The sequence below is a fragment of the Arachis hypogaea genome, chromosome 19, assembly GCF_003086295.3.
Source record: "Arachis hypogaea cultivar Tifrunner chromosome 19, arahy.Tifrunner.gnm2.J5K5, whole genome shotgun sequence".
NCBI lineage: Eukaryota > Viridiplantae > Streptophyta > Magnoliopsida > Fabales > Fabaceae > Arachis > Arachis hypogaea.
In genome coordinates, this window is record NC_092054.1 from 52,990,510 (window position 1) to 53,014,596 (window position 24,087).

At 35.8% G+C, this 24,087-nt stretch overlaps 1 protein-coding gene across 1 annotated transcript; it reads left to right on the forward strand.

Moving 5' to 3' along the window:
• Positions 1-2,058, forward strand: LOC112775118 (uncharacterized). Its single transcript, XM_025818589.2, has 3 exons — positions 1-159; positions 814-1,164; positions 1,787-2,058. Exons 1-3 carry the CDS (start codon positions 69-71, stop codon positions 1,945-1,947), a joined length of 603 nt encoding a protein of 200 aa, XP_025674374.1. The 5' UTR covers positions 1-68; the 3' UTR covers positions 1,948-2,058.
• Positions 2,059-24,087: the final 22,029 nt, after the last annotated feature.

The window sequence follows — 24,087 nt, forward strand, 5'->3', positions numbered from 1 at the left end:
ATATATATGAGACTATTTACTTCAATGGATTCCACATTCTTACTGGCTATCTTCTCCTTTCTCCTATCATGAAGAATTCAATGTTATACTTTTCATTTGCTCTTCTTTATACTTTTCTCTTATCAACACACGTCTTAACTCATGAAATACCAAATAATGGTGAGTCATCTTTTTTTTTTTTAAATTAGAGAGTGTTAGGTAAACAATGACTATTTTGAACAACATAAGCAACCACCAATTAAATAAAAATACATTACATATACCTCTAAATTACCCATCTAATCTTAATATTAAAATAACTATCCGTATACCTAGTAAAATGAACATCCGATATATCTATTGTTCATATTATTTAATATTTTTATTGTCTACCTATACTTTTCCTTTTTTATTTTTTTTCTTTAACTTTTGTAGTGAGTTTTAGAGTAATTATCTATAAATTAGTTTCAAATTTTAAAATATTCAGATAGTCTTCAACATTTATCTTCATTAGCCAATATAATCTCTCTCAAATTGATTAGAATAGTAAAATATAAAATAATTTTTGAATCATTTAAAAATTTTAAATTAATCTCTAAAAAACTTTAAAAATTTTGAACAGTCATTTTAATTAAACGAATTAAATTAAAAGGGAACTATTTTGTCTAGCATAAGTAAATTTTAAGGATTATTTTGTATATTTTAAAACCTAAAATACTAAAACGTCTAATATTAAAAATTTTAGAGACTAATTTAGATAATTACTTTTAATTTAATTTTCAATTTTAAAAGAATGATTGCAATTATAACTTACATTTTTTCTCTATTCACCAGAGGAGAGAATTCCAGCACAAAATAACAATGCATGGCCTTATGAGTTAGAAGGTTCAACAAGTGGCTATCATCTTCCCAGTTACTACTTTCAAGAAGCTAATCCTTCTTTGGTACCTAACGCTAAAAAGGGTCACTATACTACTCGTTTGGTTGGCTATACTCCCAGTGACTATCAACTTGACAAAACAATGATAGATATTAGTTTTCCGGGTGGTAGAATAAATTTTCCTTGGCCATTTTCAAGTTCTATGTTTGTGGCACCAAAAACTGATGAAGCAAGCCCTCTTTATACTGCTACTTCGACTAGTTACCATCGTGCCAATCAATATCCATCATACTTCGGAGATACTGGTGAGGATTTTTTTTCCCCTCTTTTAATGTCTATCTTCTCTTAGTACCTTAAATTTTTTACATAAGTGGTCTAATTTATTTCAAAATTGATGAGTAATGTTAGGAAATGAATTTTTTTCAGCCAATTTTAATCAATGTGTTTAAAATTATTTTGTTTCTCTTAAATTATATACTCTAAATCATAAATCTTTAATCTCAAATTTTAAATCTTAAAATTCTCAAAAAAAAAAAAAATTAAAGATAAAAAATTAACTCATGTTGGCTAACTAAAATTTGATTCCTTATATATATATATTTTTTTAATAATAAGAAGACTCTCTTATCATATATTAGCATAAATTTTAGCCAATTTTACAACGTTATAAAAGTCTATAACTTGTTTAAACTATTATTTGTGAAAATCATTTTAATTATATATTTTTCAAAACTAATGAAAAATTCTAGTCATATATTGACTTAATAAGTGGTTGATAATGGAATTTTAGGAAACGAAAAGCTACATATGTATTTTATTGCTTCTTAAAGCATCAAGCAAGTTCAAAACTTTTATTGTGTATTGTTATCGTAAGATTTTTTAACTTAAATCCTCTAATTATTGGAACAAATAAAATTGCTGAATCAGAGAATCCTAAAAGTAGAAGAATGACGAGAAATCGTAAATTATTTATGATGGAGCCTTCAGAAGTTAATGAAAAGTTTACTCATATTTTTCCAACAAAGACTTCCAACATGATACATGGCGGTAAAGGATATGGAGACATTGATGAGGCGACAACAACCTAATACCAACCTATCAATTATATACATATGTAACCAAATATATAATAATATCGATATCGGGTGTCTTACGACTTATTTATATATGAAGCTACTATCTGATTATTATGCTATGCATTTCTTTCTTGTTATCTCTGATTTGGTCATTAACCTAAATCAATATTTGATGTTATGAAATAAATATGATTTTAGTATAAAATTATTTTCTTGTTCGATAATAATTTTAATTTAATCTTGAAATTTTAATTTTATTATCTCAGTCAAACATTAAAGCAATAACTGGATTTATCTAAAGAACAATTATATATATATGACAAATAAAATTATCATTTTATCCAATACTTAATCAACACTAAATTTTAAATATTAAATTTTAAATCTTAAATCTTAATAATATAAAATAAAGTGTTGGCCTAAAATATTAATTAATATTAATAAAAAATACAGTCATATTACACATCTATATAATTTTGTATCCAAGTTCATCCAAGTTGGTCCAACATAAAAAAAAAACCCAATACCATTAAATAAAACGTGAAATACACGCGTCTAACACACACGAAACTGCTCTTACCCAATGCTTCTTCTCTTCTTCTTCTTCTCACGCTCGTTTACGCACGGAGCATCTTCTTCTTCTTCGCCTTCTTCTTCGCATTCCTCCTCCTCCTCTTCCTCATTCTCCTCCTTTTTTTCGTATTCTTTCTTCCTCACGTGTTTTCTCCTTATCGTCATTCTTTTGTTGTTGTTGCTGCTGTATTTTTTTCCTCTTTCTCTCTTTCGTGAAGAGGCAGCAGAAGGTCAAGAGGAAGAGTTTTAAATTGTGCAGAACAGAAATGAACCGAATATGTTATTATGGTTAAACAATTGTATAGTACTAAATGAATGGAGTATTATCCATTTTATAAATTCAAATTAGGACATCTTTTTGCATAATAAACTGAACATGTACTCATGGCTAGTGAAACAATTGTATAATACTGAGCGAACGAAACATAATCCATTATATAAAATCAAATTCAAACAGCTTTCTGCACAATGAACCGAACACAGTACTCATGGTGAAACAATTGTATAGTACTGAGTGAACGAAACATAATCCATTATATAAAATCAAATTCAAACATCTCTACCTACAATTTACAGATTATCAATTCAATTCAATTCAATTCATTACACCTCCGTCCATTCATTTTAATTCAAATTAGCAATTGCATTCCATTCAATTCGATTCAACATTGAATAATCCAAACTTCATCAGTTTGATTCGTTTCAGAAGAATAATCCAAATTGCTCTCATTCAACTGATTTGAAGTTGTGTCATTCATTGTTTCGATTCAGATGTGCAGATCGAAGAAGAAAACGAAGAAGAATAGGAAGAAGATAAATGCAACGTAACCAGATCGAAAGAAGAAAGCGAGAAGATGAACGCGACCAGAGGAGAACGACGAAAGCATACCGATCAATAAGAAAGAACGCACGTGGAGCAAAGTTTTAGGTTACACCACGTTAAATGTAGCGCGTGTATGACAAACGAATAATGGGGGAGGGGAGCGCGTCTGACCAATATTGCTTGAATAACTTGGATATATTTTTTATATGGATGTAGAACATTATTGTAAGAGGAATGCTAGGGGGCCAGTAATTTTGGTGTTTTGTAACCATTATTTGGCCATCAATAATGTTTTTAATGGTGTGAGATTACATCTAATGGTGGGAGATCACTCACTTTTGTTTTGATGGTTAAGTGCTGGCCAAAAAATATAAAAGTTGCTGACCCCTAGACTTTTTCTTATTATAAAAAATATTGACCTCTTAACTATTTTTTTTATCTAAAATTTTTTTATGTAATTAAATAACATAACTTAGACACCCAACATCAACAACTATCAAACAAAGACAAATACAAATGATAATAGTGACAATATGTACATACGGAATTTTTTTCTTAAAGAATGAAAAAAATTTATTATTTCCAAAAAGAAAATAACTCCCAATGTCCGGTTTACCACGCAATAAATAGGACCCCTTCGTCGTTTATCTTTGTCAAACTTCTTCAAATATTATTTTTACCCTATCTTTTTTATTTTTTCTAATTCATAATTTTATTATTGTTTAAATATTTAATTTAGATATTGTTATGCTATAATTATTTAAAAAGTTAGGTTAGATAATGTTACCTAAAAGTAGTTTTTAGTTATTATAGGAATAATTATTTAGATCAGATAATAATGTATAAAAATAAATATTTATATTAGATGAGTGCATGATTTTAATTTTGATTTTAATTTAAAGTGTATTTAAATTGTAGGTTACGAGGAAAATTAACTTATGTTTAAGATTAACAAGTGACCAATACGTAGAGGATAGAATAAATATTTTTTAATTATAATTTAAGTGGCATTACTTGACTATTTAGATTAGCTTAATGTGATTCAAATTTTATTTGAATTTTAGTTTAGATTTAGTACGTCATGATTATTTTATTTTTATATTTGAAGGGTTACATAGCATGTATCAATGGAGCACAATTTGCTAAGAGGCTATGAGGAGAATTTGTATAGACTAGATAAGATTGATTATATTGTTGGAAGATTTAGACAACTGATATAAAATTTAAATTATGTATTCATTGAATATAAAATTTATATTTTTGGGAGCTTGAATTCTATATAAGTTTGTGTTTTTTAGCCTACGTACTAAGATGTTAGATACTTGACGAAATAAACTGACACGGTCCAACAAGCTTCCTAGGTCATACCTCAGATGAACAGACTCTGAACATGTGAGATACGTGATTGAGTGAGACTATGATTAGACGTTGCCTGTTTTGATTGAAAGGTGGCAGCCAAAGTCAAACACGTTTTATTTGCCTATATGAGTTGACTATTACCTTGCAGGATGTGACTTATCAGTTAGAACTTCTAATTGATGGAGATCCTTCTTTAGTGGCTACATGAATAGCTGGGAGCTTTTCTATGAGGGACGGACCATGATGGAGTTATGCTAGCAGTTGATAAGAGCTGTAATAGGACCCATTGAGAAACAAGATCAGAACAAGTAGAGCGTCAATATATCGTGGTTTAGAGATACAATATGTCAGGATTTGGAAGAGGACATAACGGATGAGCGATGTATGCAGTACACCTGAGGGTATATCAGGCAGATCATAGTAGTATTTTGTATCTGGACATGTCTGACTGTCGAGTTCACAAGAGGTGGCTGCCACTATTGAAGGATCTAGATTGGGGTGGTCATCTATTTTGGAGTTTAATTGTGCTTGGCTTTTCGTACTAGGAGATGTGTCGAACCACAAACTAAATGCAACAAAATTTAGGTGGATGTAGAGGTTTGCTTCTCTCTTGGACATATTATCATATCATTGCGTTTTTACCCCAAGAATTTGAAGAGTGGAAATTTTCTTTTGTCCAGAGTTATTTCTGTATTTCTTTTCTTTGTTTTATTGCTCTCTAAAAAAAAAAAAAAGAATGTGTAACTTTTAACAACTCATGAAATTGTAGGTGGGTGGGACACAAGCTATCTCGGGGCTCTAAGGATACTAGACTTTGAAGTTGGAGAGGAGTTCTCAACAACATTGAGACAAATGACAAAGTTAATCAATATATTTGTATATAAGTATAGACGTGTTCTTTTTTTTTTTTTGACCAATTGCCTTGTTATTGATTGAATTTACATCACAACTTTTATTTGCGTCTGTCACAACAGTATTTGCGATGTATTTTTAGTGGGTGCATTTAGTGTTGGTTAGTTTGATAGACCAACAGGATCACGTTGTAGGCCACATAACACATGATCTACCTGTTTATACTCTGAATCCTCCATAGTTCATCAACCAGAGGATGATGATTTGCCATAGGTGCAACCTCGAAGGGGGTGACGGGATAGGGTGCATCCTATGCCTGGCCAAGCTAGAGCAGCTTGTAGATGATGATATTAGGGAGTTGTGATTCACAAATGTCATGCTTGCAGATTATTTGGCCTTTGAGCCACAATGTCTGACACAGTCATCATATATCAGTTGGATCAGTGCGAATTATAAGTTCGTGAAGTAGTTTATCTCTTCGTCTTCCTCAATAGATATATCCATGGGTTCAACATTTACTTCATCACCATCAGATAAAGGATTAACTTGATTAGGATCATTCATTCGTTCTCCAACTATAAAACCCTCATGGCTTTCAAAATCTGCTTACACCATGTTATCTCGTAGTGCATTCGAATATGTATTAGACGCCTCAATGCTACTTTCGGGTGGCATGTTTAGATCAACCATCAACCTTCTAATATTTGTGCTAACTGTGTCACTTGATTGGGAGCAATATCCAACAAACATCGATAGGCATCATTATCACACACTTTCATCTTTTTCATATCCATTTTAAAAGAAATTCTATTGGAGCTTTAATAGCCATTCAAAAATGATATCTTAAGATAAATAATAAATATTTTGCTTTGAAGTTATTCAACAAATGCTTACTACAATGCCTCTGCCATGAATTTAAAAAGTACTCAAAAATTGCTTATGTCAATCTTTAGCATTAAATAGAAATAAATTAAAATATTAGTTAATAATGTTAATTGAAAATAATAAAAATAAAAATATATTACCTTTTGCCTATTACTCATTATTGTGTATGATCATCCCCTAAAGCATCGTACAAGCAATTCAATAAATAAAAATTCAAAAAATCTCTAATAGTGTATGTGAGAATTTGCATAAAGAGAATATGCACAAGGCAATATTCTCCGTATGGACCTTTCAAACAACATCCATCTAAGTTAAACGTGGTTTTCAACCATTTAAAATTTTTTATATACATGAAACTATATACATAAAGATCCTTTTAAAAAAATGAGTTTCCTCCTTCAATGTCGTTTAATCATAGTACTCCAATTTTATTATGCTCCCTCTTTTTTTGTAATAACAAATTAGAAAACTTAACTATCTTCTATAACATAAAGCATGAGAACCTTAACTATCTTCTAATAATTATTTTTTCTTCTACCTTATATAATTTTTTGGGATGGGGTTCAATTCCAAACTTGGTATTCAATTTATTAAATATGAGTTTATTGTTCATGATTGGATCAACATTCAAAGATTGTTTCACCTTTTACGCTATGCATGTAGAATTGCTATTTCTCTTTTCAAATTTTCTAATACAAGGATGCTTAGGCTCATAGCTCTTGATAAAAAAAAAAAAAGCAAAATCATTTGGAGAAAGAGAAATATAGACAATCTAAGAACAACTTTTAGAAACAAATTGATGACACGTCATCTTAAGTGATTTTTAAAGTTTTTTTTTCATATATTTTTTTAAGTTTTAATCAAACTTATTATGTTTTCTAATAGAATTTAATAAATAATCAAATAGTTAGAGTTGGAATAGCATTGTTGTGTTTTCAAGAATTTTTAAACTCAAAACAAGCAAGAATTAAAGCTTTTTTACAAGAAAAATACAAATACAATAAAAATGTGGCCTAAGGAACAAAATTGTGCCCAAAAAGAAGAACACTAGAGCCCAAAACACATAAGCCCGGGGTATAAGTTCTCAGCCCTGACCTCTTTATACTCAAATGATGATAACTTGAGCTTCAAAAGTCCAAATGAGGCAGTTTAAGTTGTGTTAGAAAGCTAACGTTCAGAGCTTCAAAATGTTATGCATGTGTCTATAGTGGACATTTAGTTTGAGTCGCGCATGACCATCATCTTTGGGATCTAAAAAATCAATGCCCCAAACTTCTTCAATCTCACGCCCGGCGGAAAACTTGCATGCCCGGCGGACCTCCTACAAGCCCGGCGGACATCCTACAAGCCCGGCGGACCCTTCCTTCTTCCTTTCTCCGCCAGGCGTTCCTCAAAGAACTCCACACCCACCCGGCATATATCCTCCCTTGGAAGGTGCATTTTTGGACTTTTTGCCCAAATTTCTTTAATACAAGTCCAACTTAAAGCTAATTACAGCTCTCAGGAAGCAAAAATTAAGGCCTAAGTTCAATTATCCACATTATTAGAAGTCTTAATCACATTCAAAATATTGAAGACTCTAGAATATTAATTATTAATTCTTTCTAGAAATATAAGAGATTTGGTTGTTAGGATTTGATTTGAATTATTATTTTCAATTTGAAATTAAAGTCAGTAAGTAGTTATCTTATTTTTCTCTTCGAAAGATAAGATTAGGATAGTTTTAAATTTGAATTCTATAATTAGAATATAAATAAGTAAACAAGGTTCACAAGAGAAGGCATCCAGGAGGAGGATCTTCGGATCCAAATCCTAGCATAGTCAGCTCCTCGGTAATCTTTTTTTATTGTTTTCTTTTCTTTTCCATGGGTGACTAATTCTTTGTCAAAGAGTTAGAAGCACTGTTTATATTTTCTATGGGTTATTAACCTACATTTATTTTATTTTTAAGTTTTGCATTGATCTATTTCATGATTGAGTTATTCATTCTTCATTTGGATTAGTAGTATTGAAAGGTTTGCTAATCTCTTTTGAATTCTTTTATTATAATTGAAAATTTTGATATTTGAATTAATGCTTGAAACTTTTTTGCATGACTCTTTGAATTCCACTAGGAATAGTGGTTCAATTAGTGTACGACACATGCATGATTTTCAATCACTCTAATTTTGAATAAGTGATATATAATTCAAATTAGAATAACATTTGAAAATTGTGTTTTTCTTATAAAGATTTAACTGGACATGAGTAGCTTGAGTATGTGACATGTAATTCCACGTAAGGACTACTTTTTACTACAAGAAATATTGTTAAAATTGACAAAAAATCGACTTACCGTAGCTTTTAAAAGTGTCGATTTTTTAAAAATATAATAAAATCAACGGCTTATTAAACCATCAATAAATTTTAAATAAAATTGATAACCTTTTCGTCGATAATATGAATTTGAGATTTATCCATATTCAACAAAAGTGACACCCTGACTGTTGATAATCTTATGTAAAATCGACGAGATGTCTGTCGATATTTGATTTATTAAAGTCGACAAATTAGTCATTGATTTAATTATTAAAGTATCAACAATATTGTCATTTATTTTTTATTTTCTTTTGTCTCTTCCAAAATAAAAAAGTGACAGCATTGTCGTCGATTTTAATAGCCATATTTTTAAATTATCTTTTTTATTTAAAAATAGTAGACAATTAATGCAAATAAAATTTTAAATATAAAAATAAAATTTATACTGAATATTAGATAATGAAACAAATAAATTTTTAATATAGAAATAAAATTTATACTAAATATTAGATAATTAACAATCCTTTAACATAAAGATTCAAGATAAGATAAATAACTAAATACAAAATATTTATCTAAATCCACTGATAATACAAAATATTCAAAACAAAATAAATAACTCTACTCGTACTCGTCTAAATAGTCCTCATCTAAGTCATCAAAATTATTAGAATCATCCTCCATTTGAGAAATCAATTCCTTCTTCACTAGGTAGGGGATACTCAGCCATCATCAACACTTAATACCTGAATTGTGGTTTCTATGCCAAAATTTGGCACTGCCATTCCCATGTTTCTCTCATTTGACATCAAACAGTCTTTGTCAGTACTTGAGCTATTATTATTTTGGCTATCAGGCCTATTTCGATTCTTTGAGGATCCTAGAAAACTCTAATAGACTTTTGAGGAGAATATGTTGTAAACAGACAAAAAGACTAATGATATTGATCAACATAAGATTGTAGATAAGAGTGTTTTAAAATCTCAGATGCCTGTGATACATATAAAATGAATTTATTGAGTTAACAATAATAATGAATCACATTAGTGTCAAAAATTTTCAAAAAAAAAAATAAAAGATAAAAAAATAACTCATGTTGGTGATGAGCGGATATTTTATACGCTTTTTGGGGATAATTTCATATAGTTTTAAGTATGTTTTAGTTAGTTTTTAGTCTATTTCTATTAGTTTTAGAAAAAATTCATATTTCTGGACTTTACTATGAGTTGTGTGTTTTTCTGTAATTTCAGGTATTTTTCTGGCTGAAATTGAAGGAGCTGAGCAAAAATCTGATTCAGGCTGAAAAAGGACTGCTGATGCTGTTGGATTCTGACCTCCCTGCACTCAAAGTGGATTTTCTGGAGCTACAGAACTCGAAATGGCGTGCTTCCAATTACGTTGGAAAGTAGACATCCAGGGCTTTCCAGAAATATATAATAGTCCATACTTTGCACAAGAATAGACGACGTAAACTGGCGTTCAACGCCAGTTCTCTGCCCAATTCTGGCGTCCAGCGCCAGAAAAGGATCAAAAGCTGGAGTTGAACGCCCAAACTGGCATAAAAACTGGCGTTCAACTCCACAAATGGCCTCTGCACGTGAATTGCTTAAGTCTCAGCTCCAGCACACACCAAGTGGGCCCCAGAAGTGGATCTCTGCATCATCCATCATAGTTTATCCAATTTTTGTAAACCTAGGCTACTAGTTTAGTATTTAAACAACTTTTAGAGACTTATTTTGCATCTCATGACATTTCAGATCTAAACTTTGTATTCTCTGACGGCATGAGTCTCTAAACCCCATTGTTGGGGGTGAGGAGCTCTGCTGTGTCTCGATGAATTAATGCAAGTATTTCTGTTTTCCATTCAAACACGCTTGTTCCTATCTAAGATGTTCATTCGCGCTTAACTGTGATGGAGGTGATGAGCTGTGACACTCATCACCTTCCTCAAATCATGAACGTGTGCCTGACAACCACCTCCGTTCTATATATGATTGAATGAGTATCTCTTAGATTCCTTAATCAGAATCTCCGTGGTATAAGCTAGAACTGATGGCAGCATTCATGAGAATCCGGAAAGTCTAAACCTTGTCTGTGGTATTCCGAGTAGGATTCAAGGATTGAATGACTGTGACGAGCTTCAAACTCTTGAAGGTTGGGCGTTAGTGACAGACGCAAAAGGATAGTAAATCCTATTCCAACCGGATCGAGAACCAACCGGTGATTAGCCGTGCTGTGACAGAGCGCGTGAGCGTAGTTTTCACTGGGAGGACGGAAGGTAGCCATTGACAACGGTGATCCACCAACACACAGCTTGCCATAGGAGGACGTGCGTGCGTGAATCAGAAGACAGAGGAAAGCAGAGATTCAGAAGATAAAGCATCTCCAAAACTCCAACATATTCTCCATTACTGCATAACAAGTAACCTTTAATTTATGCTCTCTCAGTTATTCACAATTCAACTGATAAACATAATTGACTTCCTGACTAAGATTTACAAGATAACCATAGATTGCTTCAAACCAACAATCTCCGTGGGATTCGACCCTTACTCACGTAAGGTATTATTTGGACGACCCAGTGCACTTGCTGGTTAGTGGTACGCGTTGTGAAAAGTGTGATTCACAATTTGTGCACCAAGTTTTTGGCGCCGTTGCCGGGGATTGTTCGTGTTTGGACAACTAACGGTTTATTTTGTTGCTTAGATTAGGAAAATTTTTTCTTTTTTTGGTTTAGAGTCTTTTATTATTTATCCCTTGTTAAAACACTTTAAATTTATAGCTCAGTTAATTAGAACGTGGTGTTTACGTTCATGATAATTGGCTATCATATTTTTTAAAACCTTTTTCAAAAATAATTTTTCTATTAAATCCTGTGCCAAACTTTAAGTTTGGTGTTTTCTTGTTGATTTCCCTTTGGTTTTCGAAAATTTTGGTTTGGTTTTCTTAAAATTTTAAGTTTGGTGTTCTTTCTTCATGTTCTTGTGTTCTTGTGAGTCTTCAAAGTGTTCTTGAGTTTTCCTTGTGTCTTGATCTTAAAATTTTTAAGTTTGGTGTTCCTTGGTGTTTTCCCTCCAAAATTTTCAAAAACAAGGAGCATTAGATCTAAAAATTTTAAATCTTGTACTATCTTATTGTTTTTCTCTCTCCTCACTAAATTCAAAAATATCTTTTCAAAATATCTCTTCTAACTTCCTAACTTCTTATCTTTTCAAAATTTGTTTCAACTAACCAACTAACTTTTTGTTTGTTTCTCAACTTTTTCAAAACTACCTAACTAACTCTCTCTCTCTCTAATTTTCGAAAATATCTTCCCTCTTTTTCAAAAATTTCTTTTTTAACTAATTAATTTTTATTTTTTTTATAAAAAAAAAATTTAATTTCAAAATTCAAATTCTTTTTAGTTATTTTATTTTATTTAAGTATTTACTTCTTATAAAATAAAATAAATAAAAAGATAAATCAGTCCAAGTTATATCCATATATCCATCATGGACATAAGTGGAAATGAACAGTCCAGGAGGACTCTGGGGTCATATTCTAACCCCTCTACTGCTTCATATGGGAGTAGCATATGCATACCCTCCATTGGAGTTAGTAGCTTTGAGTTGAATCCTCAGCTCATTATCATGGTGCAGCAAAGTTGCCAGTATTCCGGTCTTCCACAGGAAGAACCTACAGAGTTTCTGGCACAATTTGTACAAATTGCTGACACAGTACATGATAAGGAAATAGATCAGGATGTCTACAGACTATTATTGTTTCCATTTGCTGTAAAAGATCAAGCTAAGAGGTGGTTAAATAACCAACCTAAGGCCAGCATAAGAACATGGAAACAGCTGACAGAAAAATTCCTGAATCAGTATTTTCCTCCAAAAAGGATGACACAGCTAAGGCTGGACATCCAAGACTTTAAACAAGGAGATAATGAATCTCTTTATGATGCCTGGGAGAGATACAGAGAGATGCTACGAAAATGCCCATCTGAAATGTTTTCAGAGTGGGTTCAGTTAGACATCTTCTACTATGGGCTTGCAGAAGGAGCTCAGATGTCTCTAGATTACTCAGCTGGTGGATCTATCCATATGAGAAAGACAATTGAAGAGGCTCAAGAGCTCATTGATACAGTTGCCAGGAATCAGCATCTGTATCTAAGCAGCAACCCTTCCATGAATGAAGAGGTTAAAACAGTAACTGCTGAATTCAGTACTGTAAAACAAGCTGCTGAATTCAATCAGTAATTGGATTTTCTAACAAAGCAGCTAGCTGAATTCAAGGACAGGCTACAGGAGACAAGGATAGCTAATATACATATAGACGAACAGTTTAAACAAACAAAGCAGCAGCTATCAAAGCAAATAGCAGAAGAATGCCAAGCAGTTCAATTAAGAAGTGGGAAAACATTAAATACCCCACCTCAAGGCATCAAAAATTCAAGAAATGAGCGACCCACCAAAGATTCACCTGAGGACAGTAAGAGCCCAGGGAAAAATAATTCTGGCACTAAAACGCCAGAAAATGGGTGGAAGGCTGGCGCTGAACGCCCAGACCATGCCCAAAACTGGCGTTCAGCGCCAGAAACAAGGCAGGATTGGCGTTCAACGCCAGAAATGGGCAAGAATCTGGCGTTGAACGCCCAAATGGGGCAGAATCCAGCGTTGAACGCCCAAAATTGGTACATTTCTGGCGTTCAGGCGCCAGGAACAGACAGTGAGCTGGCGTCTAACGTCACTCCAGCTTCTGACTCTGGCACTCAATTGCCAGTGAGGGATCAGACACACACAAGTGCTGATAACAACCCCTCTAAAAAGGCTTCTTTAACCACTAAGGTTGAGGAATATAAAGCCAAGATACCTTATCCTCAAAAACTCCGGAAAGAGGAGCAGGATAAGCAATTTGCTCGCTTTGCAGATTATCTAAGGACTCTTGAAATAAAGATTCCATTTGCAGAGGCACTTGAGCAAATACCTTCTTATGCCAAGTTCATGAAAGAGATCTTGAGTCATAAAAAGGAGTGGAGAGAAACAGAAAGAGTTCTCCTCACTGAAGAATGCAGTGCAGTCATTCTGAAAAGCTTTCCTGAAAAGCTTAAAGACCCTGGGAGTTTTCTGATACCATGCATATTAGAAGGTGATTGCACCAAGACAGCTTTATGCGATCTTGGGGCAAGCATCAACCTGATACCTGCATCTACTATCAGGAAGCTTGGCTTAACTGAAGAAGTTAAACCAACCCGGATATGTCTCCAACTTGCTGATGGTTCCACTAAATACCCATCAGGCGTGATTGAGGACATGATTGTCAGAGTTGGGCCATTCGCCTTTCCCACTGACTTTGTTGTGCTGGAAATGGAGGAGCACAAGAGTGCTACTCTCATCCTAGGAAGACCCTTCCTAGCAACTGGACGATCCCTCATTGACGTCCAACAGGGGGAAATAACCCTGAGAGTCAACGATGATGAGTTCAAGTTGAACGCTGTCAAAGCCATGCAGCATCCAGACACATCAACAGACTGCATGAAAGTTGATCTCATTGACTCTTTGGTAGAAGAGATCAACATGGCTGAGAGTCTCGAATCAGAGTTGGAAGACATCTTTAAAGATGTTCAGCCTGATTTGGAGGATTCAGGGGACATGAAAGAGCCTCTGAACTTTCTTTTGAAAGAGGAAAAACCCCCTAAACCCGAGCTCAAGCCACTACCACCATCATTGAAATATGCATTTCTGGGAGAAGGTGACACTTTTCCAGTGATCATAAGCTCTGCTTTAAATTCACAGGAAGAGGAAGCACTTATTCAAGTGCTAAGGACACACAAGACAGCTCTTGGGTGGTCCATAGGTGACCTTAAGGGCATAAGCCCAGCTAGATGCATGCACAAAATCCTATTGGAGGACAATGCCAAACTAGTGGTTCAACCACAGAGGCGGCTAAATCCAACCATGAAGGAAGTGGTGCAGAAAGAGGTCACCAAGTTACTAGAGGCTGAGATTATTTATCCTATTTCTGATAGCCCCTGGGTGAGCCCTGTTCAAGTCGTCCCAAAAAAGGGAGGCATGACAGTGATTCATAATGAAAAAAATGAACTGGTTCCCACAAGAACAGTTACAGGGTGGCGCATGTGTATTGACTACAGAAGGCTCAATACAGCCACCAGAAAGGATCATTTTCCTTTACCATTCATAGACCAGATGCTAGAGAGACTAGCAGGTCATGATTATTACTGTTTTTTGGATGGCTATTCAGGCTATAACCAGATTGCAGTGGATCCCCAGGATCAAGAGAAAACAGCATTCACATGCCCATCTGGAGTGTTTGCTTATAGAAGGATGCCATTTGGGCTATGTAATGCGCCTGCAACTTTCCAGAGATGCATGCTCTCTATTTTCTCTGACATGGTGGAAAATTTTCTGGAAGTCTTCATGGATGACTTCTCAGTATATGGAGACTCATTCAGCTCCTGTCTTGATCACCTGAAACTTGTTCTGAAAAGATGCCAAGAAACCAACCTAGTTTTAAACTGGGAAAAGTGTCACTTCATGGTGACTGAAGGAATCGTTCTTGGGCATAAAATCTCAAACAAGGGAATAGAGGTGAATCAAGCAAAAATAGAGATAATTGAAAAATTACCACCACCTGCCAATGTTAAGGCAATCAGAAGCTTTCTGGGGCATGCAGGATTCTATAGGAGGTTTATAAAGGATTTTTCAAAAATCGCAAAACCTCTAAGCAATCTGCTAGCTGCTGACATGCCATTTGTGTTTGACACAGCATGCCTGCAGGCGTTTGAAACGCTGAAAGCTAAGCTGGTCACAGCACCAGTTATTTCTACACCAGACTGGACATTGCCATTTGAGTTAATGTGTGATGCCAGTGATCATGCCATTGGTGCAGTATTGGGACAGAGGCATGACAAGCTTCTGCATGTCATTTATTATGCCAGTCGCGTTCTAAATGATGCCCAGAAAAATTACACAACCACAGAAAAAGAACTACTTGCAGTGGTTTACGCCATTGACAAGTTCAGATCATACTTAGTAGGATCAAAAGTGATTGTGTATACTGACCATGCTGCTCTTAAATATCTACTCACAAAGCAGGATTCAAAACCCAGGCTCATCAGATGGGTATTGCTTCTGCAAGAGTTTGATATAGAAATAAGAGACAGAAAAGGGACAGAGAACCAAGTGGCTGATCATCTGTCCCGGATAGAGCCAGTGGAAGGGACGTCCCTCCCCTTTCTTGAGATCTCTGAGACGTTCCCTGATGAGCATCTATTTGCCATCCAGGAAGCACCATGGTTTGCCGATATTGCAAACTATAAAGCTGCACGGTTCATACCCAAGGAGTACAATAGAATACAAAAGAAGAAATTAGTCACTGATGCAAAGTACTACTTGTGGGATGAACCCTATCTCTTTAAGAGATGTGCAGACGGAATTATCCGTAGGTGTGTCCCCAGAGAGGAAGCACAGAGGATCCTATGGCATTGCCACGGATCTCAATATGGAGGCCATTTTGGAGGTGAGCGAACAGCCACCAAGGTCCTCCAATGTGGCTTCTATTGGCCCACACTCTATAAAGATTCCCGAGAGTTTGTACGTAATTGTGACAGTTGCCAAAGAGCTGGTAATCTGCCTCATGGTTACGCCATGCCTCAACAAGGAATCTTGGAAATTGAGTTGTTTGACGTATGGGGAATTGACTTCATGGGACCTTTTCCACCATCATATTCAAACACTTATATTCTGGTGGCAGTTGACTATGTATCAAAATGGGTTGAGGCTATTGCCACACCCACCAATGATACTAAAACAGTGCTGAAGTTCCTCCAGAAACATATCTTTAGCAGGTTTGGTATCCCTAGAGTGTTAATCAGTGATGGGGGCACTCACTTCTGCAATAAACAGCTTTACTCTGCCATGGTTCGGTATGGAATTTGCCACAAAGTGGCCACACCATATCATCCACAAACCAATGGGCAAGCTGAAGTCTCTAACAGAGAATTAAAGAGAATCCTGGAACGGACAGTAAATACCCGTAGAAAGGATTGGGCAAGGAGCTTGGATGATGCTCTGTGGGCTTACAGAACAGCATTCAAGACCCCTATAGGGACCTCTCCATACCAACTCGTGTATGGTAAGGCATGCCACTTGCCCGTGGAACTGGAACATAAGGCCTACTGGGCAACCAGATTCCTAAACTTTGATGCCAAATTAGCAGGAGAAAAACGATTGCTCCAGCTAAATGAGCTAGAGGAATTCAGATCCACAGCTTTCGAAAATGCCAAGCTTTATAAAGAAAAATAAAAAAAATGGCATGACAGAAAGCTGTCATCTAGAATCTTTGAACCAGGACAGAAGGTCCTGTTGTTTAACTCTAGACTCAGGCTATTCCCCGGGAAACTGAAATCCCGGTGGAGGGGACCATACGTGATTACAAGTGTGTCACCATATGGTTATGTGGAGCTTCAAGATATTGATTCTGATAAGAAGTTCATTGTCAATGGACAGATAATCAAGCATTATCTTGAAGGCAACATTGAGCAAGAATGCTCAAGGCTGAAGCTAGATTAAAAGCTCAGCAAGGTCCAGCTAAAGACAATAAAGAAGCGCTTGCTGGGAGGCAACCCAGCCATGGGGCATCAATCCTCTAAGCATTTTTGCCCTATTTTTATTTTTATTTGTTTATATAAAGTTCACTGACACTAAGGTACAGAATCATTTGTATAAGTTTACAGGGTTACAGAAGGAATCGGCACACAAAACAGAGTAAAAGAGCTCAATGGCAAGAAAACACCAGTAAAGGGGCATTTTGGGCGTTCAGCGCCCAAAATGGGCATCCACTGGGCGCTGAACGCCAGTAATGGTAGCATCTGGGCGTTCAACGCCAGAAATGGCCACCCACTGGGCGTTGAACGCCAGTAATGGCAGCAACTGGGCGCTGAACGCCCAGGAGATCAGCATTTGGGCGCTGAACGCCCAAAACAAGCAGTGTTTGGGCGTTCAAACGCCAGGAAGACAGGGAGGAGCCAAATCCATTTGTCCCACACGTATTTCCATTTTAATTTCAAATTTTATGCTTCAATGCATGATTTTTACATGAACATGTCAAGAACCCTGGTTTCTAAAATCCCTAATTTCTAAAAATCCATCTTTCCAAATTCAATCCAACTCTTTTCAAAATCTTTTCTGAAAACAAATCTATCTTTTTCACTCAAAAATCTTTTCAACTAATCCATATCTTTTTCAAATATCCATATTATCTTTTTCAAAATTCAGAGTTATCTTTTTCAAAAATCTATCATATCTTTTCAAAATTAAACTCTATCTTCTATCTTATCTTTTTCAACTCAATCTTTTTATCTTATCTCTTCCATTTTTTTCGAAAAGCCACCCCCCACCCCTTTAAAATTGGGTTCGGCCTCCCCCCTCCTCCATCAACAAGTGCACCTCGATCTCCTTCTATCCCTCTCCTTTCTTTTCTTTTGGCTTGAGGACAAGCAAACCTCTAAGTTTGGTGTGTTTTTCCGAGATCACTAAGATCATGGCTCCCAAAGGGAAACAATCCACTCCAAGAGGCAAGAAAGAGAGCGTTCCAAAACCACTTTGGAATCAAGGGAAGTTCTTATCTAAAGAACATTCAGACCATTATCTTAAAGTAATGGGTCTGAGATCAGTGATCCCGGAAGTTAGATTCGATCTGAAAGAAGACGAATATCCGGAGATCCAGGAGCAAATTCGAATCAGGAACTGGGAAGTCCTAGCTAATCCTGAAACGAAAATAGGAAGGAACATGGTCCAGGAGTTCTATGCTAATATGTGGCAGACTGACAAGCAAAGACTATCTGGAACTGCCTGCTACGAATTTCGGACCATGGTCAAGGGAAAGATTGTTCATACCACCCCTGACAAGATCAGAGAGATATTAAAGCTACCTCAGCTAAAGGATGATCCAGACTCCTTCAACAGGAGGATGATGAGAGCAGACATTGGCCTGGATAAGATTCTAGAGGACATATGTATCCCTGGAGCCAGGTGGGCCACCAACACAAAGGGCGTCCCAAATCAACTCAAGAGGGAGGATCTCAAACCAGTTGCCAGAGGATGGCTGGACTTCATTGGGCGTTCTCTGTTGCCCACTAGCAACCGTTCTGAAGTCACAGTTAAAAGAGCAGTGATGATTCATTGCATCATGATGGGAAAGGAAGTGGAGGTTCATCAGCTAATTTCAACTGAGCTCTATAAGATTGCTAACAAAAATTCAAAAGAGGCCAGGTTGGCTTATCCAAGCGTGATTTCTCTGCTCTGCAAGGACGCTGGAGTCAAGATGGGAATAACTGAATATATCCTAATTGAAAAGTCAATCACCAAAGCATCAATGGAGAGACAACAAGCACAGGATGATCTTATCAAGAAGAGAGCACAGGAATTCCTCCCAGAGATTCCTCAAGCGGAATATTGGGAATATCTTGAGACGTCTGTCACCAAGATACAGGAAGCTATGGAGCAAATAATAAAACAACAGAAGGAACACAGTCAAATGCTGACCCATATGTTTAAAGAACAAGAGGAGCAGGGACGTGACTTAAGGGAACTAAAGCGCCAAAAGTCTTCTGTAATACCAAGCATCCCAAGGATCAGAGGAACCCCCATACCCCCAGAATAAAGGTTGTTAATTTCCAATTTCTGCCTTAACTCTGTGACAGTGTCCTTATAAAAAAGTTTACCTTAGAAGTCATATAATAGTAATTAGTATCTATTTGATTTTATCTCCAATTAAGCTATAGTTTATTTTTCTCATCATCATTAAACATGAATAAAATAGTAGATATTTTGAATAAGAAGCAATAAAATTTCGAGTTTAATAAAAGAAATTCTAATTGGTTAAATGTGGTGGCAATGCTTTCTGTCTTCTAAATGAATGCTTGAACAGTGCATATGTCTTTTGAATTTGTTGTTTAAGACTGTTAAATATGTTGGCTCTTGAAAGAATGATGAACATGAGACATGTTATTGATAATCTGAAAATCATAAAAATGATTCTTGAAGCAAGAAAAAGCAGCAAAGAACAAAGCTTGCAGAAAAAAAAAAAAAAGCAAGCAGAAAAAGCCAAAAGCTCTTAAAACCAAAAGGCAAGGGCAAATAAAAAGGATCCCAAGGCTTTGAGCATCAGTGGATAGGAGGGCCTAAAGGACTAAAATCCTGGTCTAAGCGGCTAAACCAAGCTGTCCCTAACCATGTGCTTGTGGCGTGCAGGTGTCAAGTGAAAACTTGAGACTGAGCGGTTAAAGTCAAGGTCCAAAGCAAAAGGAAGAGTGTGCTTAAGAACTCTGGACACCGCTAATTGGGGACTTTAGCAAAGCTGAGTCACAATCTGAAAAGGTTCACCCAGTTATGTGTCTGTGGCATTTATGTATCCGGTAGTAATATTGGAAAACAAAGTGCTTAGGGCCACGGCCAAGACTCATAAAGAAGCTGTGTTCAAGAATCATCACACTGAACTAAGAGAATCAATAACACTATCTGAATTCTGAGTTCCTATAGATGCCAATCACTCTGAGCTTCAATGGATAAAGTGAGATGCCAAAACTGTTCAGAAGCAAAAAGCTACTAGTCCCGCTCATCTAATTAGGATCTGAGCTTCAATCAAAAACTCTGAGATATTATTGCTTCTCAACCTATTAGTCTTCTATTTTATTTGTCTAGTTGCTTGAGGACAAGCAACAGTTTAAGTTTGGTGTTGTGATGAGCGGATATTTTATACGCTTTTTGGGGATAATTTCATATAGTTTTAAGTATGTTTTAGTTAGTTTTTAGTCTATTTCTATTAGTTTTTAGGAAAAATTCATATTTCTGGACTTTACTATGAGTTGTGTGTTTTTCTGTAATTTCAGGTATTTTTCTGGCTGAAATTGAAGGAGCTGAGCAAAAATCTGATTCAGGCTGAAAAAGGACTGCTGATGCTGTTGGATTCTGACCTCCCTGCACTCAAAGTGGATTTTCTGGAGCTACAGAACTCGAAATGGCGTGCTTCCAATTGCGTTGGAAAGTAGACATCCAGGGCTTTCCAGAAATATATAATAGTCTATACTTTGCACAAGAATAGACGATGTAAACTGGCGTTCAACGCCAGTCCTCTGCCCAATTCTGGCGTCCAGCGCCAGAAAAGGATCAAAAGCTGGAGTTGAACGCCCAAACTGGCATAAAAACTGGCGTTCAACTCCACAAATGGCCTCTGCACGTGAATTGCTTAAGTCTCAGCTCCAGCACACACCAAGTGGGCCCCAGAAGTGGATCTCTGCATCATCCATCATAGTTTATCCAATTTTTGTAAACCTAGGCTACTAGTTTAGTATTTAAACAACTTTTAGAGACTTATTTTGCATCTCATGACATTTCAGATCTAAACTTTGTATTCTCTGACGGCATGAGTCTCTAAACCCCATTGTTGGGGGTGAGGAGCTCTGCTGTGTCTCGATGAATTAATGCAAGTATTTCTGTTTTCCATTCAAATACGCTTGTTCCTATCTAAGATGTTCATTCGCGCTTAACTGTGATGGAGGTGATGAGCTGTGACACTCATCACCTTCCTCAAATCATGAACGTGTGCCTGACAACCACCTCCGTTCTATATACGATTGAATGAGTATCTCTTAGATTCCTTAATCAGAATCTCCGTGGTATAAGCTAGAACTGATGGCAGCATTCATGAGAATCCGGAAAGTCTAAACCTTGTCTGTGGTATTCCGAGTAGGATTCAAGGATTGAATGACTGTGACGAGCTTCAAACTCTTGAAGGCTGGGCGTTAGTGACAGACGCAAAAGGATAGTAAATCCTATTCCAACCGGATCGAGAACCAACCGGTGATTAGCCGTGCTGTGACAGAGCGCGTGAGCGTAGTTTTCACTGGGAGGACGGAAGGTAGCCATTGACAACGGTGATCCACCAACACACAGCTTGCCATAGGAGGACGTGCGTGCGTGAATCAGAAGACAGAGGAAAGCAGAGATTCAGAAGATAAAGCATCTCCAAAACTCCAACATATTCTCCATTACTGCATAACAAGTAACCTTTAATTTATGCTCTCTCAGTTATTCACAATTCAACTGATAAACATAATTGACTTCCTGACTAAGATTTACAAGATAACCATAGATTGCTTCAAACCAACAATCTCTGTGGGATTCGACCCTTACTCACGTAAGGTATTATTTGGACGACCCAGTGCACTTGCTGGTTAGTGGTACGCGTTGTGAAAAGTGTGATTCACAATTCGTGCACCAGTTGGCTAACTAAAATTTGATTCCTTATATATATATATATACTCTCTTATCATATATTAGCATACATTTTAGCCAATTTTACAACGTTATAAAAGTCTATAACTTGTTTAAACTATTATTTGTGAAAATCATTTTAATTATATATTTTTCAAAACTAGTGAAAAATTCATTATTATTAGAAATGCCAACGTCTTATATTCTAGTCATATATTGACTTAATAAGTGGTTGATAATGGAATTTTAGGGAACGAAAAGCTACATATGTGTTTTATTACTTCTTAAAGCATCAAGCAAGTTCAAAATTTTTATTGTGTATTGTTATCGTAAGATTTTTTAACTTAAATCCTCTAATTATTGTAACAAATAAAATTGCTGAATCAGAGAATCCTAAAAGTAGAAGAATGATGAGAAATCGTAAATTATTTATGATGGAACCTTCAGAAGTTAATGAAAAGTTTACTCATATTTTTCCAACAAAGAATTCCAACATGATAGATGGCGGTAAAGGATATGGAGACATTGATGAGGCGACAACAACCTAATACCAACCTATCAATCATATACATATGTAACCAAATATATAATAATATCGATATGGGGTGTCTTACGACTTATTTATATATGAAGCTACTATCTGGTTATTATGCTATGCATTTCTTTCTTGTTATCTCTGATTTGGTCATTAACCTAAATCAATATTTGATGTTATGAAATAAGTATGATTTTAATATAAAATTATTTGCTTGTTCGATAATAATTTTAATTTAATCTTGAAATTTTAATTTTATTATCTCAGTCAAACATTAAAGCAATAACTGGATTTATAATGATGGAATTATCTAAAGAACAATTATATATATATATATATATATATATATGACAAATAAAATTATCATTTTATCCAATACTTAGTCAACACTAAATTTTAAATATTAATTTTTAAATCCTAAATCTTAATAATATAAAATAAAGTTTGGCAAGTTGGTCAGCTGAGCAAGAGAATCCCTAAAACCCCTCCTAACACTCTTTCAAGTAACACCGAACCTAAGAGATGAATGTAAGGCCATCACTGTAGAAGCTGAGGCCGAATCTGAAGGGGATACTCTGGCGTTGAATGTCAGTAAGAAAGTCTTTATTGGGCATTCAACGCCAGTAAGAAAGTCCTTACTGGGCATTCAACGCCCAAAAGAGAATCATTCATGGGGTTGAACTCCAGTAAAGAAGTTCTTACTGGGCGTTCAACGCCCAAAGAGGAACCAACACTGGCGTTGAACGCCAGTAAGAAAGACCTTACTGGGCATTTAACACCCAAAGAACCACCATCACTGACGTTGAACGCCAGTAAGGAGGTCCTTACTGGGCGTTCAACGCCCAAAGAGGCACAACAACTGGCATTGAACGCCAGTAAAGGGATACAAGCTGGGCGTTCAACGACCAAAGAGACATAAGTCCTGGTGTTGAACTCCACAATAAGAGTAGTTAGCGACCCTAAGCCCACTGAGAACTTCCCTATTGAAGAACTGATAGAACCCAAGGTTCATGAGGATCCCATTGAAGTTTCCTTGAATGCTCGGTTGAAGATCATAGAATCTGAAGAGTACTCTTCCTCTTATGAGGAAGAGGAAACTAGGGAGGAGCATGTTGCTCGGTACCTAGGAATTCTGATGAAACTTAATGCCAAGTTATTTGGAACAGGGACTTTGGAGGAAGAACCTCTAGTGCTAACCAAGGAACTCAATGCCTTGGTTCAGTAGAAGTTACCTCAGAAGACGCCGGATCCCGGACGCTTCTTAATTTCTTGCACCATAGGTACCATCACCTTTGATAAGGTTCTATGTGACCCAGATTTAATCATAAACCTCATGCCTATCTCTGTAATGGAGAGGCTGGGAATCTTTGAGGTATAAGCTGCAAGAATCTCGCTAGAGATGGCAGACAAGTCCATGAAAAAAAGCTTATGGACTGGTAGAGGATGTCTTGGTGAAGATGACGTGGCGGAAATTGGCGAGTCAAGAATTGTTATAAGATATGCGTTGCAAGTATAGTTCTCAACCAACCAGAATTACGCTTATCAATTTA